Raw genomic sequence first — 14193 nt, 5'->3', positions numbered from 1 at the left:
GGAGCGCTGCCCACTCTGAACCTAGATGGGGTAAGTGCAGGGCTGGATGACCGACCAACCGCAAGGTGTCCCAATCGAGCGGGAGCAGGGTGGGGGGGGGGTGCTGCCAACCAGGGGGGGCTGGTTGTTGTTTGCCACTCCCCCCCCTCCCAAACAAAAAAAAAATACCAGCGCCACTGGGTCCAAGATCTTTATCCTTCCCATACATGTGATCGATAAAGGATAGGCCAATCTGCTGGCTGAATGCTGCAATTAAGAAGGCTATAGCAAAAGAAATAAAAAACTTGCCAGAGGGAGAAAATAAGAGAAAATCAAACACCAGTTTCATGATAATGTTTGCTGTCATTGATTTAAGGCCCATAGACACGTTACAAAAATCAGATGGAAAAATTCATACGACGAGCTGTCTGCCGATTTTCAGATCGTTAGTACGGTGCTTTTGACAGCCGATTTTGCTTTTTCGTCAGACAAAAGCTGGATGTGCAGACTATACAATTTTTATCCGAAGTGAACTCAACATCCGATTTTCGTTTAATTAGTACAGTTTTCGTATGAAATAAACCATAAGAGCAAGACTACACGTGCTCAGAAACAAAAGAATACATACAAAACTATTCAACACTGACGTCACTTCTGAAGTTGTATTCTGTTGTATAAAAATGTTTGTATTGTGAGTAACCTCTTCACGTTCGACATGAGACTAGCATGCCACAAAAAAACGGATGTTTGGTTGTCGGAAAATCTAAGCGTATGTACGAGGCTTAAGGAAAGTGGTGAAGATAGGCAAGCATAGGCTAAGAAAACTTTGATGAAAACATTTCAAAGTGCATTATGCCATCTAGTGGAATCAAAAGTCTACACTTCACGGAAATTGCAGCTAAATTACACTGTAAAATAAGGTGTATAGTTATAAAGTAAAAAAAAATTTTTACATGTCAATGTCTTTCATTGTGTGTCTAAAGTAATACTTTGTGTACCAGGATGGAACCACTGCCCTTTGGATAGCAGCACAATTGGGGTACAGTGAGGCGGTCAGGGTGCTGCTGCTAAGAGGAGCTGACCGAGATGCTTCAAGGATTGTAAGTAATATTATACTTTGGTAGTTAGTACATCACCATTGTCACTGTGCTCAGAAATATGAAAATGTGCTATAATGACTTAAGTAGATATCTAGTCAAAACCTTTAAAAAAATTGGAAAACTTTAGAATCTCCATTAGGTTGGTCTGTGCCTCTGCTGGAGGCCACCGGGATGTGAAATGAAACACGTCTATCCAATGGTGACAGTGATAATAATAAAAGCACTTTATTAGTAGAGTCGGACAAGTTTGATTTTTTTTTTGTTCATGTTTGTGTACCCATTTAGGAAATGTCTTTAATTCCTATTGTGTCACTATTGGTTCACTGTTCTATTGTGCTGGTGTTCTTTAAGCCAAACTGCATTAAAAACCATTACTGTAAAAATTACCATAATAAAATGGCATAATTGAAATAAAACGGATCTACTGTAATTAGGGGCTTCTTAAAAAGCTAAGGGTTGCTTCAAAAACATTTTTTTAAGTCATAGCTGAATTTTTTTAGACTATCAGAGCATTTTACAATTGTAATAAATAGTTCATTTATTGAATCCCAGCACAGAATTTCTCATGATTTTGAACATAAAAATAAAATAATTCTAATGTTTTACTCCTTTAGGATGGCACCTCTGCTTTGTTTAAAGCGGCTGCTAAAGGTTTCAGTGAAGTTATAGAAGAATTGTTGAAGTTTTCTCCCACACTTGGTGTTCTGAAGGTAAGACACGTGGTTGTCTATCAGCACCAAACCTCTGCAGTCTGTGTTATTTATGGGATGCACTGCATTTATTTCTGCTATATACTTGTTATAAAATTTGCCGATGCATTCTTTGGGCTAAATTTGTCAAATCCAGATGTTCGGTGTTGTAACTCTAGTTCTTAGTTGTGTTAGGGCAACAGATAATTATTTTAGTTGGTCATTTTAACTATTCTGCCAACAAACTTACTCTAAGGAACTCAAGTTATTGCTATTTAAAGCAGAGTTCCACCCAGAAATGGAACTTCTGCTGATCCGGTTCCTCCCCCCCCCCTCCGATGTCACATTTGGCACCTTTTAGGGGGGAGGGGGGAACAGATACCTGTCTAATCCAGGTATTTACTCCCACTCCTGACAAAAGGGCGCCACAGAATCAGCAGTGAACTATGCCATGTCTGGCCCTTCTTTCCCCCCCCCCCCCACTGTCTTCTGGGAGACACACTGGTCCCAGAACATAGCAGGGACCATTCAGAACGCACAGCGCAACTTACGCATGCGCAGTAGGAAAACTTCCTGATTCCCTTACTGAAGATGCTGGCGCCTTCACCCGGAGCCAAGGGATGGGTCAGCTTTGGGCGAGGACAGACATTGCGGGAGACCTGGACAGGTAAGTGTCCTTATTTTAAAAGTCAGCAGCTGCAGTATTTGTAGCTGCTGATTTTTTATTATTTTTTTTTTGGCAGAACCCCGTTTTAAAGTGATGAGGTTTCTTCTTTAATTAAAAAAAAATGGTTACTTTATTGTAGGCAAAAGGCTTTCCAGGTCCGTTTGGTCGCGGTAAAAATATGCGTAACTACTTGTCGTTCCAGTCTATACTGACAAGTTTTGAGTGACAGTGAGTGACCAAATTGAGTAGAGTGAAGATATTTAGCACCAAGCCAAAATAACTTTCACAGCGGTACTTAGGCTCGGTTCACACAGGAGGCGGCACGACGCGGCACGACTTGCCGCGCCGCGACCTGACAAGTCGCCCCCGTTCTGTACTACGGAACCGTTCTAAGAGGAGCGACTCAAGTCGCTCCGACTTAGAAAAAAGGTTCCTGTACTACTTTTGGCATGACTTTGGGCGACTTGCATTGACTTCTATACAGAAGTCATTTTGCAAGTCGCTGCTGAGGTCTCGGCAGGTCGCGGCGCTGCAAGTCGTGCCGCGTCGTGCCGCCTCCTGTGTGAACCGAGCCTGACTGTAAAATGATCATAAACATAGGAAGATGTGGATAGTGCTAGGCTGCAAGGGTTGGCTCCATCAAATACTTAGACTATTTATCACCAAACTGGGTTCTAACTTAACCTAACCTTGCCAACAATCAGCCTGGTTTTAGGCACTACTGCCATCTGTATGATAAAGTTCCTATCTAGTAAATTAATCATCTCAATCAGTTTCTCTTTTTACATGTTCAAAGTAAATTTCTTTATTTGCATTTTGGCATACACACATGGCTTTGGTAATACAGTTTACTTTCTCTTTATTTAGAATGGATCCACAGCTCTTCATGCTGCAGTGCTCGGTGGAAGCATCAAGTCTGTAGCCCTTCTCCTGGAAGCAGGAGCCAATCCTTCAATGCGAAATAAGGTGAGCTAACACTTTATACATAAAATTAGGGAGCCTCTCACATTATGATAAAATAAATATGGCATAGTCTACTTAATGAAGATTCAACACAGTGCACAGGAAACACACACATATTTAGAGAAATTAACTTTAAATATAATATAGTATAACAGAAGGCAAATCAGCAAATCTTATTTAATTTTTTTAGATTTGGATAGAGTGGGAGGTTAGAACCACTGTCATGTATTTATTGCTGTCTGTGTTCTCATTAGTAATATTAACTCACTAACTGTACTGATCACCAATGTCACTGAAAATGAAAGTGAGTGTATATCCAACATTTTGAGTTACTACCACAACAGGAATAAAGGCAACAACTTCCAAAGAAGGGGTTTCCGTCACATTGGAAAGATATCTTCTCACTTCCTGATGAGTTTACAGAACAGGAAGCAAAGAGAAATCTCCCTTATGAGACACAGATGGCAGAAAGAAAAAGACAGTGGTTTTAACTCTCTTCTGCTCTATCAAAACATTGAAAAAAAGTTTGCCCTTAGATCTATATTGGGAGGAATAAGAACCCTGCATTTTATCATAATGCAGGGTATAGTGCAGGTATATAATATTACTCCTCTGCAATGGCGTTGGGGGGGGGGGGTGGGGCTAAGGGGGCTGGAGCCCTGAGTGGGCCCCCAAAAAGCCCTAGGTCTTGGGCATTCAGAAATCTATTATTAGCCCCGACCCCGAGTGGGGACCGATCTGACTCAGAGCGTGGCCGAGTGACATAGCAGGTCCACCTTCTGGAGCCTGCAACAACTATGATAAACATCCCACTGGTCCAGTGCCAGGACCGTGGGACGTGTGATGTCCATCATAGGCCCCCTTGGCGCTCGGGTGGATGGCTCTCCTCTCCTGTCCTCTCCTGTCTCTGCCTGCTGTCTACTGGGATGGGTGCGCCACACACTACGGCTGAGCTGGAGGAGGAGGTCACGGTCACCTGAAGTCTGACGTGTAATGGTCAGGTAGGTCAGTGCATGTCAGTGTGCGTCAGCTAGGTCAGTGCAGGTTAGTGTAATGGTCAGTATGTGTGAGGTAGGTCAGTGTAATAGAGAGGTAGGTCAGTGTGGGTTAATGTAATGGTCAGTGTGTGTCAGTTAGGTCAGTGCGGGTCAGGTAGATCAGTGTAATGGTCATTGTGTGTCAGGTAGGTCAGTTTTTAGTGGTTAGCATTGATGAGCACTGGTAAGCCCTTGGTCTTTTTCCCACTTAGCAACAACCCCGCTCCTCTGTAAGATTTGTAATTAAAAAATTCAGTCAAATACATTTTTCACTTGCTATTATCAGTGATTCAGAGCTAGGGCAAGGGAGAAGCTACTTGAGGTTGCCATTGTCATCACTAAACAGGAAGGCTTAGTCTTAGCTACTTAATGGATAGGGAAGCTGTCAATCAACCAGGCAAGGCTGCCTGTACAAGGTGACAAAGCTCCTGTAGCAATGGTAGCTGGTGGGCTAGGACTATCACCCTTTTAAAGGAAGGTTTTAGGCTGGATTCACACCTATGCATTTAGTGCTTTTTGCATTTTGCAGATTTGCACTACAGTTCATTTAACATGGTTTCCTATGGAACACGTTCTGTAGTGCAAATCTGCAAAATGCACTAGAAATGCATAGGTGTGAATCCAGCCTCAGAGAGAGCTACAGAATCAACAGGTATTTAAACAATTTACTCACACCAATATAAAAAACTATAACGAAAAGGGAGCAACATTATACAACTTTATTACTTGGGATTACATAAATTGTAACCTCTATTTTTTATTTCAGGCCAATGAATTACCAGCAGACCTCACACAAAATGAACGTATACTACGTCTCTTGAAGACATCAGAAACAAAGTGCATTTGACCTTAATTTGTTGGTTATTTATATTTATTTTACCATAGAAGTATGTTTTGCCCTGTTATATTGCTGCAAGTATGATACCCAGCTGGCTCTGTAAAGTGTGCTAATGTGTATTATGTGATCAAAAAGATTGTACTTTACTGGATTTAAGATTAGGAAGTCACATGCTTTACCCCAAATACCTTTACCAGCTGAGTCTTCTGACAGCCAGTATTGAGCCATACCAGCATTATTGTGTCTCTAGAGTTGGCCATATATGGTGAAGTTTTTTGGTTGTTAGTAAAATTGACTGAGCTGACCAGTTATATGTAACTATGTAACTATATTAAAATTGTATTGTGTTAGACCAGCTAAAAAGTAAACCTGTACTAGCATTGGGGACTTTACACTAACATTTAGAGCTTTATAACACCTTAAGATGCCTACAACATGGCAGAGTAATGCCGCGTACACACGATCGGATTAATCCGCCCGTGTGTGGGCTCCGGCTGACTTTCTTCCCAAAGGTCCAGTGGACTTAGAAAGTCTTGACTCAAAATTGTCCGCCCATCTGTGTGCTAGTCTGCCAGACTTTTGAAATGAACAGACTTGCCCACACACGGAGAAAAGTCAGTTAATTTTGAACGTGGCTCCAGGTAGAAGGAACTAGCAAAGAAGGTCAATTTTCGCCACCTCCATGGGCGAGATTGACACCTCACTAGCACCGTCACCTGGTATGGACTTAAAGGGGAACCCCTACGCCGAAAAAAACGGCGTGGGGGTCCCCCCAAAGTCCATAGCAGACCCTTATCCGAGCACGCAGCCCGGCTGGTCAGGAAAGGGGGTGGGGACGAGCAAGTGCCCCCACTGAGCCGTACCAGGCCACGTGCCCTCAACATGGGGGGTGCTTAGGGGAAGGGGGGGCCTGCGGTGTTGTTTTTTTTATGTATACTTTTTTTCCACAGGTGAATGGGTAGGGGTACATCGTACCCCATACTCATTCACATAGGGTAGGGGGCCAGAATCTGGGGGCCCCCTTACTAAAGGGGATCCCTGATTCTGATAAGCCCCTTGCCCGCAGACCCCAACAACCAACGGCCAGGGTTGTTGGGAAGAGGCCCTTGTCCTCATCAACATGGTGACAACGTGCCTTCCCCAAAGTATCCCCCCATATTGAGGGCACGCGGCCTGGTACGCCTCAGGAGGGGGAGCCGCTCGCTCATCCCCACCCCCTTTCCTGACTGGCCGGGCTGCATGCTCGGATAAGGGTCTGCTATGGACTTTGGGGGGACCCCCACGCTGTTTTTTTGGCATAGGGGTTCCCCTTTAAGTCTATACCAGGTGATGGGGCTAGAGAGGTGTCAATCTCGCCGATGGAGGCGGCGACATTGACCTTCTTCGCTATTTCCGTCTACCTGGAGCTACATTCAAAATGAACGGACTTTACTCTGTGTGTGGGCAAGTCCATTCTTTTCAAAAGTCCAGTGGAATCCCGCCATAGTCCGGTGGATTGTCCGCCGGACCTAGTCCGCTGGAAAAGTCCAGTTGTGTGTGGGCAGGTCCGCTTGTTCGGAAAGTCCAGCGGACCTCTTCTGCAAAGTCCAGTGGGATAGTCTGATCGTGTGCACGCGGCATAACATGGCAGATCTTAATCCTGTATTAGGCATGACATTAGGTCTAGTTAATTGGTTGCAAGGCAGGGATTCACTAATGCCCCATACACACGGTCAGAAATTCAGACGGAAAAAGTTTGATCGGATTATGTTGTCAGAAAATCCAATCGTGTGTGGGCTCTATCGGACTTTTTCCATCTGAATTTCTGACGGAAAAAGTTTGAGAGCTGAATCTAAAATTTTCTGACAACAAAATGCGATCAGACTTTTTCCGATGCACAAAGTGCCACGCATGCTCAGAAAAAATTTGGAGGCTATTGGCTACTTGCCTCTACGTAGTCCCGTTGTACGTTTTGTACATCACCTCTTTCTGAACGTTCAGATTTTCCCACAACTTTGTGCGACCGTGTGTATGCAACACAAATTTCGGCCAAAATCCGTCGGAAAAAATCTGACGGATTTTGTGGTCGGAATGACCGACTGTGTGTATGGGGCATAATCGTTTTCAATTCAGCAGAGGTAAGGAACGTGTCTCACGGGTATTATTAGACTTGATGCTGGAAAGCCTCAGATGCCCATCATCTACACCCGCCCCTATGCAAATCTTAACTTCCTATAAAGGATATTGGTACTTTGGACTACCCAACCTCCCTTAACTTTCTATTGGTCACTAAATGGGATAGAGAACCTTGCCAATGGAAAAACTGGAAAAGGGAGCTAGCAGGATAAATTGCTAACTTACGAGGAGAAGCATTTTCTTTTAGAAAAAAAATCACTATGCATATTTGAATGTGTAGGTGGATAGTAAAAGGTATACATTCAAAAGAATGTATTAAATACAATTTTATATAATTAATTAGAATTGAATGAAAAATAAATGCTACAGTATGTTTATGTGTCGGAATAGGAGTAATTACAAGATTAATTTAAATTGGAAGCTACTGCAATCAGGGACACATTATTTATAAATACTGTATGCTAATAGCAAATATAAATCAGGGAAACTTCTTCAACTCTTTAGGAGTAGTGATGGACGAACTTCCGACGGGACGTTTCGCGAACGCGAAACGCGAACGGACACAAACGTTCGCGAAAACGACCGTTCGCCGCGGGCTCCATTGACTTCAATGGGAGGCGAATTTCGCAAACCTTTAGGTCGAATTTGCGGCCACGGGGTAATTATTAGGGGGTAGCACGTAGTCCCACCACCTGGACAATAGCATAATACATGTATGAGGTGAATTTGGGATCGATAACTACAAGCATTTTTTTTTTATTTGGGAAATTGTTCTGACAATTCAGGACTATGGAGCTAATGAAGGCAATGGAGGAGAGGGAAGGTCAGGGACCAGGGTAGGCAAACAAGAGGGTGCAGGAGATACAGAGCACTGACAGCAGCACCGTAATACAGAGCACTGACATCAGCACCGTGACATACAGCGCTGACAGCAGCTCCGTGACATACAGCGCTGACAGCAGCTCCGTGACATACAGCGCTGACAGCAGCTCCGTGACATACAGCGCTGACAGCAGCTCCGTGACATACAGCGCTGACAGCAGCTCCGTGACATACAGCGCTGACAGCAGCACCGTGACATACAGCGCTGACAGCAGCTCCGTGACATACAGCGCTGACAGCAGCTCCGTGACATACAGCGCTGACAGCAGCTCCGTGACATACAGCACTGACAGCAGCTCCGTGACATACAGCGCTGACAGCAGCTCCGTGACATACAGCGCTGACAGCAGCACCGTGACATACAGCGCTGACAGCAGCTCCGTGACATACAGCGCTGACAGCAGCTCCGTGACATACAGCGCTGACAGCAGCTCCGTGACATACAGCGCTGACAGCAGCTCCGTGACATACAGCGCTGACAGCAGCTCCGTGACATACAGCGCTGACAGCAGCACCGTGACATACAGCGCTGACAGCAGCTCCGTGACATACAGCGCTGACAGCAGCTCCGTGACATACAGCGCTGACAGCAGCTCCGTGACATACAGCACTGACAGCAGCTCCGTGACATACAGCGCTGACAGCAGCTCCGTGACATACAGCGCTGACAGCAGCACCGTGACATACAGCGCTGACAGCAGCTCCGTGACATACAGCGCTGACAGCAGCTCCGTGACATACAGCGCTGACAGCAGCTCCGTGACATACAGCGCTGACAGCAGCTCCGTGACATACAGCGCTGACAGCAGCTCCGTGACATACAGCGCTGACAGCAGCTCCGTGACATACAGCGCTGACAGCAGCTCCGTGACATACAGCGCTGACAGCAGCACCGTGACATACAGCGCTGACAGCAGCTCCGTGACATACAGCGCTGACAGCAGCTCCGTGACATACAGCGCTGACAGCAGCACCGTGACATACAGCGCTGACAGCAGCTCCGTGACATACAGCGCTGACAGCAGCTCCGTGACATACAGCGCTGACAGCAGCTCCGTGACATACAGCGCTGACAGCAGCTCCGTGACATACAGCGCTGACAGCAGCTCCGTGACATACAGCGCTGACAGCAGCTCCGTGACATACAGCGCTGACAGCAGCTCCGTGACATACAGCGCTGACAGCAGCTCCGTGACATACAGCGCTGACAGCAGCTCCGTGACATACAGCGCTGACAGCAGCTCCGTGACATACAGCGCTGACAGCAGCTCCGTGACATACAGCGCTGACAGCAGCTCCGTGACATACAGCGCTGACAGCAGCTCCGTGACATACAGCGCTGACAGCAGCACCGTAAGCAGCCCCAGGAGGAAGTCAGCACAGCACAGGGATGGTGTGATCCCCTCATAATAAGAACCCCCAGGAGGAAGTCAGCACAGCACAGGGATGGTGGGAGCCCCTCATAATAAGAACACCCAGGAGGAAGTCAGCACAGCACAGGGATGGTGGGAACCCCTCATAATAAGCAGCCCCAGTAGAAATATGACACCGCTCAACCTCTTCAAAGAGGAGGGTAGGGGCATATAGTACGGTGTGCTTTTTTGGGTCAGGGAAGTGAGCCAAATGAATTAAGAAGGTCTGTGTGCTTGATTCCAAAAATTGTTTATAGACATATACATGGTCTACTGATCACATGTGTTGAATTCCTCCGAGATCCATGCCTCATTCATTTTTAGAAATGTGAGGTAGTTAACACTGTGGTGAGCTAGGCGAGTACGCTTATCGGTCACAATCCCCCCTGCTGCGCTGAACGTCCTTTCGGACAGGACACTGGATGAGGGGCAAGCCAACAGTTCGATTGCAAATTGGGCAAGCTCTGGCCAGAGGTCAAGCCTGCCCACCCAGTAGTCTAGGGGTTCATCACTCCTCAGAGCGTCCACATCGGCCGTTAACCCAATGTAGTCGGACACCTGACGGTCTAGGCGTTCCCTGATGCTGGATCCGGATGACACCTGTCGATGGGTCGGCTGAAAGAATGACCTCATATCCGAAGTCACCAACACATCTTCAAACCGGCCTCTTCTTGCAGGCGCTGTTGGATTGGTACCCGCAAATCCTTCTCTGGGAGTGGGAATTGCTCCTCTGCCAGCGCACGCAAAAGCAGAATGCAGCATTTCTCGAAGCAAGGCCTGGAAGTGCTGCATTCTGACAGCCCTCTGCGACGGCGGTAACATTTCCGCCATTTTGTGTTTGTACCGGGGGTCTAAGTACGTTGCCACCCAGTACTGGTCCTTGACCCTCATGCTTTTTATACGGGGGTCCCTATTAAAACACTGGAGCATGAAGGCCCCCATTTGCACTAAAGTGGAAGCGGTGTGGTGGCCTGGCTCCTGCTCATCATCCAGGATAATGTCGTCCTCTTCATTCTCCTCTCCCCATCCTCGCACAACAGGGATCCCAGAAAGGTTTAAAGCATGCTCTTCTTGCTCCTGCTCATCCGCCCCGGCACCATCCTCCTCTGACTCCTCATCAGACTCCTGTTGTTGACTTGTCTCAGATAGAGTAGCCCCCCCTGGGAATTCATCCAGCATTGCGACTTCCTCATCTTCCCGCTCCTGCTCCTCCACAGCCTGATCAATGACACGACGCAATGCACGCTCCAGAAAGAAGGCATAAGGTACCATGTCACTGATGGCGCCATGGCTGCGACTGACCAGTTTGGTGATCTCCTCAAATGGCCGCAGAAGTCTGCATGTGTCGCGCATGAGCAGCCACTGGCGCGGTGAAAAAAAACCCAGCTCCCCAGAACCGTTTCTTTCGCAGAGTTCATACAGGTAGACGTTAACTGCACGTTTCTGCTGGAGCAGCCTATCAAGCATATAGAAGGTTGAGTTCCATCGCGTCGGGCAATCGCAAATAAGACGTCTGACCGGCAGATGGTGTCGCCGCTGAATGTCAGCAAGGCGAGCCATGGCCGTGTAAGATCTTCTGAAATGGGCCGAGATTTTCCTTGCCTGCCGCAAGATGTCCTGGACCCCAGGGTATTTGACAAGGAATCGCTGCACGACCAAGTTTAAGACGTGTGCCATGCACGGCACGTGCGTGATTTTGCCCTGTTTCAATGCGCTAAGCAGATTGGCACCGTTGTCACACACCACTTTACCAACTGTCAAATTGAGCGGTGTTAGCCACTCATCTGCCTGTGAACGCAAAGCTGAAAGGAGTGCCGGGCCAGTGTGGCTCTTTGCTTCCAGGCACAACAGACGCAGCACGGCATGGCAACGTCTCACCTGGCATGTGGAATAGGTTCTGGGGAGCTTGGGCGGTGCAGTGGAAGAGACGCTAGCAGCGGAAAAGGAGGAGGCAGCTGAGGAGGAGAGGGAGGAGGATGGAGTAGGAGGAGGAGAAGAAGAGTCAGGCCTGCATGCAATCCGTGGCGGTAAAACCAAATCTACACGGGTGCCACGGGTTACATGCTTGACGGCCGTCAGAAGGTTCACCCAGTGGGCAGTAAAACTGATATACCTTCCCTGCCCGTGTTTGCTAGACCACGTGTCTGTGGTCAGATGTATCTTGGCACCGACACTGTGTGCCAGAGATACATTCACTTGCCGCTGAACATGGCCATATAGCTCTGGGATGCCCTTCTCTGAGAAATACTTCCTTCCTGGGACCTTCCATTGTGGTGTTCCAATGGCCACAAATTTGCGAAAGGCCTCCGAGTCCACCAGTTTATATGGCAGTAGTTGGCGGGCTATGAGTTCTGACAAGCCAGCCGCCAACCGTTGGGCAAGAGGGTTATCCGGCGTCATCATTTTTTTACGCTCAAACATTAGGCCCACGGAAGCCTGCCTTTTTGCAGAAAAATGTGAGCTTGGCGTGATGGAAGGTGGAGTGGAGGACAATTGTGAGGAGAGAGGAGAAGGAGAAGTAGAAGACGAGGCTGGACGGTGAGAGCCTGCAGTGTGGCTTTGTGTGTTCCGTTGCTCCCACTGGGCTCGGTGATGGCTGCTCATGTGCCTTCTTAAGGCGGTCGTCCCTAGGTGAGTATTGGGCTTACCGCGACTAACGCGTTGACTGCAAAGATTGCAGATGGCAACGCTATTGTCAGCAGCGGACACGTTAAAAAAAGCCCACACTGCGGAGCCATGTGCCGGTGTCCTGGGAGCGCCAGATGTGACCGTACATGGTCGATGACTCGCTCCTGATACATTTGCAGTCTGCTTTGTCCCTGCTGTGCAATGTAAGTCATTGCTGCTTCTCCTCCCTATCTGCTGGTCCATATCTCCCTCTGAACTCCCCTCCTCTTCCTCTCTTGTGGGCACCCACGTGACATCACTAGACACGTCATCATCAACGTCACCTTCCCCACCGCTATAAGTAGAGTAGGCAGCAACACCGGGGACCAACCTCCTCCTTGGGCTGATCTGGGTACTGGCGTCAGACTGCTGAGTAGCGCTTGTTGCTACCTCCTCTTCCTGATCCAATACCAAGAGTGGCTGCGCATCAGAAATGTCCTCTTGATATGGATCGGAAAATAATTCCAGTGACTCAAGCGGAAGGTATGTGGTGGTGGTGGTGGTGGTCGTGTTGTTGGTGGTAGTGTCTTTGGGGGTGCACATAGCAGAGAGTGAAGAAGAGGGTGCAGATCGAGAGGATGAGGAGGGTGCAGAAGAGTAAGGCTGAGCGAGCCACTCAACCAAGTCTGGTGCATCCTTTAAAGTAATTGAACGCACCTTCTGCAACTTCCCACTTTGGCTCAAGCCTGTTGCTCCTGCCCTACCCCTACCACCCCTGCGGAAGGGCCTGCCTCTTCCTCTGCATGTCATTTTTTAAATGACCCTGTGACAAAACTCTTAGTCCCTATACCGCTGAAGGACTGCTGCAGTATAGGTGAGCGGTCAGCAGTGGTGCACGTCAACCCTATCTATTGTGGACCTATAGCGGTCCTTACAGAACAGCAGACTGTACCGCACTCAAGCCTATGTACCGTAGCACCCTATACCAAGTTACCAGTCCTTATAAGAACTTTTGTGGACCAAGCAGGTTGTGTATTAGTGTTTAGCAGACTGTACGTCAGTCCCTATACCGCTGAAGGACTGCTGCAGTATAGGGCAGCGGTCAGCAGTGGTGCACGTCAACCCTATCTATTGTGGACCGATAGCGGTCCTTACAGAACAGCAGACTGTACCGCACTCAAGCCTATGTACCGTAGCACCCTATACCAAGTTACCAGTCCTTATAAGAACTTTTGTGGACCAAGCAGGTTGTGTATTAGTGTTTAGCAGACTGTACGTCAGTCCCTATACCGCTGAAGGACTGCTGCAGTATAGGGCAGCGGTCAGCAGTGGTGCACGTCAACCCTATCTATTGTGGACCGATAGCGGTCCTTACAGAACAGCAGACTGTACCGCACTCAAGCCTATGTACCGTAGCACCCTATACCAAGTTACCAGTCCTTATAAGAACTTTTGTGGAACAAGCAGGTTGTGTGTTAGTGATTAGCAGACTGTACGTCAGTCCCTATACCAATGAAGGACTGCTGCAGTATAGGGCAGCGGTCAGCAGTAGTGCACGGCAACCCTATGTATTGTGGACCGATAGCGGTCCTTACAGAACAGCAGACTGTACCGCACTCAAGCCTATGTACCGTAGCACCCTATACCAAGTTACCAGTCCTTATAAGAACTTTTGTGGACCAAGCAGGTTGTGTATTAGTGTTTAGCAGACTGTACGTCAGTCCCTATACCGCTGAAGGACTGCTGCAGTATAGGGCAGCGGTCAGCAGTGGTGCACGTCAACCCTATGTATTGTGGACCGATAGCGGTCCTTACAGAACAGCAGACTGTAACGCACTCAGGCCTATGTACCGTAGCACCCTATACCAAGTTACCAGTCCTTATAAGAACTTTTGTGGACCAAG

At 47.7% G+C, this 14193-nt stretch overlaps 1 protein-coding gene across 1 annotated transcript in view; it reads left to right on the top strand.

The window, feature by feature from the left end:
- The window catches only part of ANKRD29 (ankyrin repeat domain 29), a 76580-nt gene extending 70703 nt beyond the window's left edge, over positions 1–5877 (top strand). Inside the window, exons 7-10 of the mRNA XM_077493953.1 lie at positions 981–1079; positions 1694–1789; positions 3303–3401; positions 5202–5877. Of these exons, the coding sequence (XP_077350079.1) occupies positions 981–1079; positions 1694–1789; positions 3303–3401; positions 5202–5282 (375 nt within the window). The 3' untranslated portion in view covers positions 5283–5877. The remainder of the gene's footprint in view (positions 1–980; positions 1080–1693; positions 1790–3302; positions 3402–5201) is intronic.
- The last annotated feature ends 8316 nt before the right edge of the window (positions 5878–14193 follow it).

Source organism: Lithobates pipiens, unplaced genomic scaffold (assembly GCF_037356315.1).
Source record: "Lithobates pipiens isolate NorthernLeopardFrog02 unplaced genomic scaffold, aLitPip1_a1.2 Scaffold_19, whole genome shotgun sequence".
NCBI classification, from domain to species: domain Eukaryota; kingdom Metazoa; phylum Chordata; class Amphibia; order Anura; family Ranidae; genus Lithobates; species Lithobates pipiens.
Note: the sequence above shows the minus strand (reverse complement) of the source record. Positions and strands in the feature narration are given on the sequence as shown.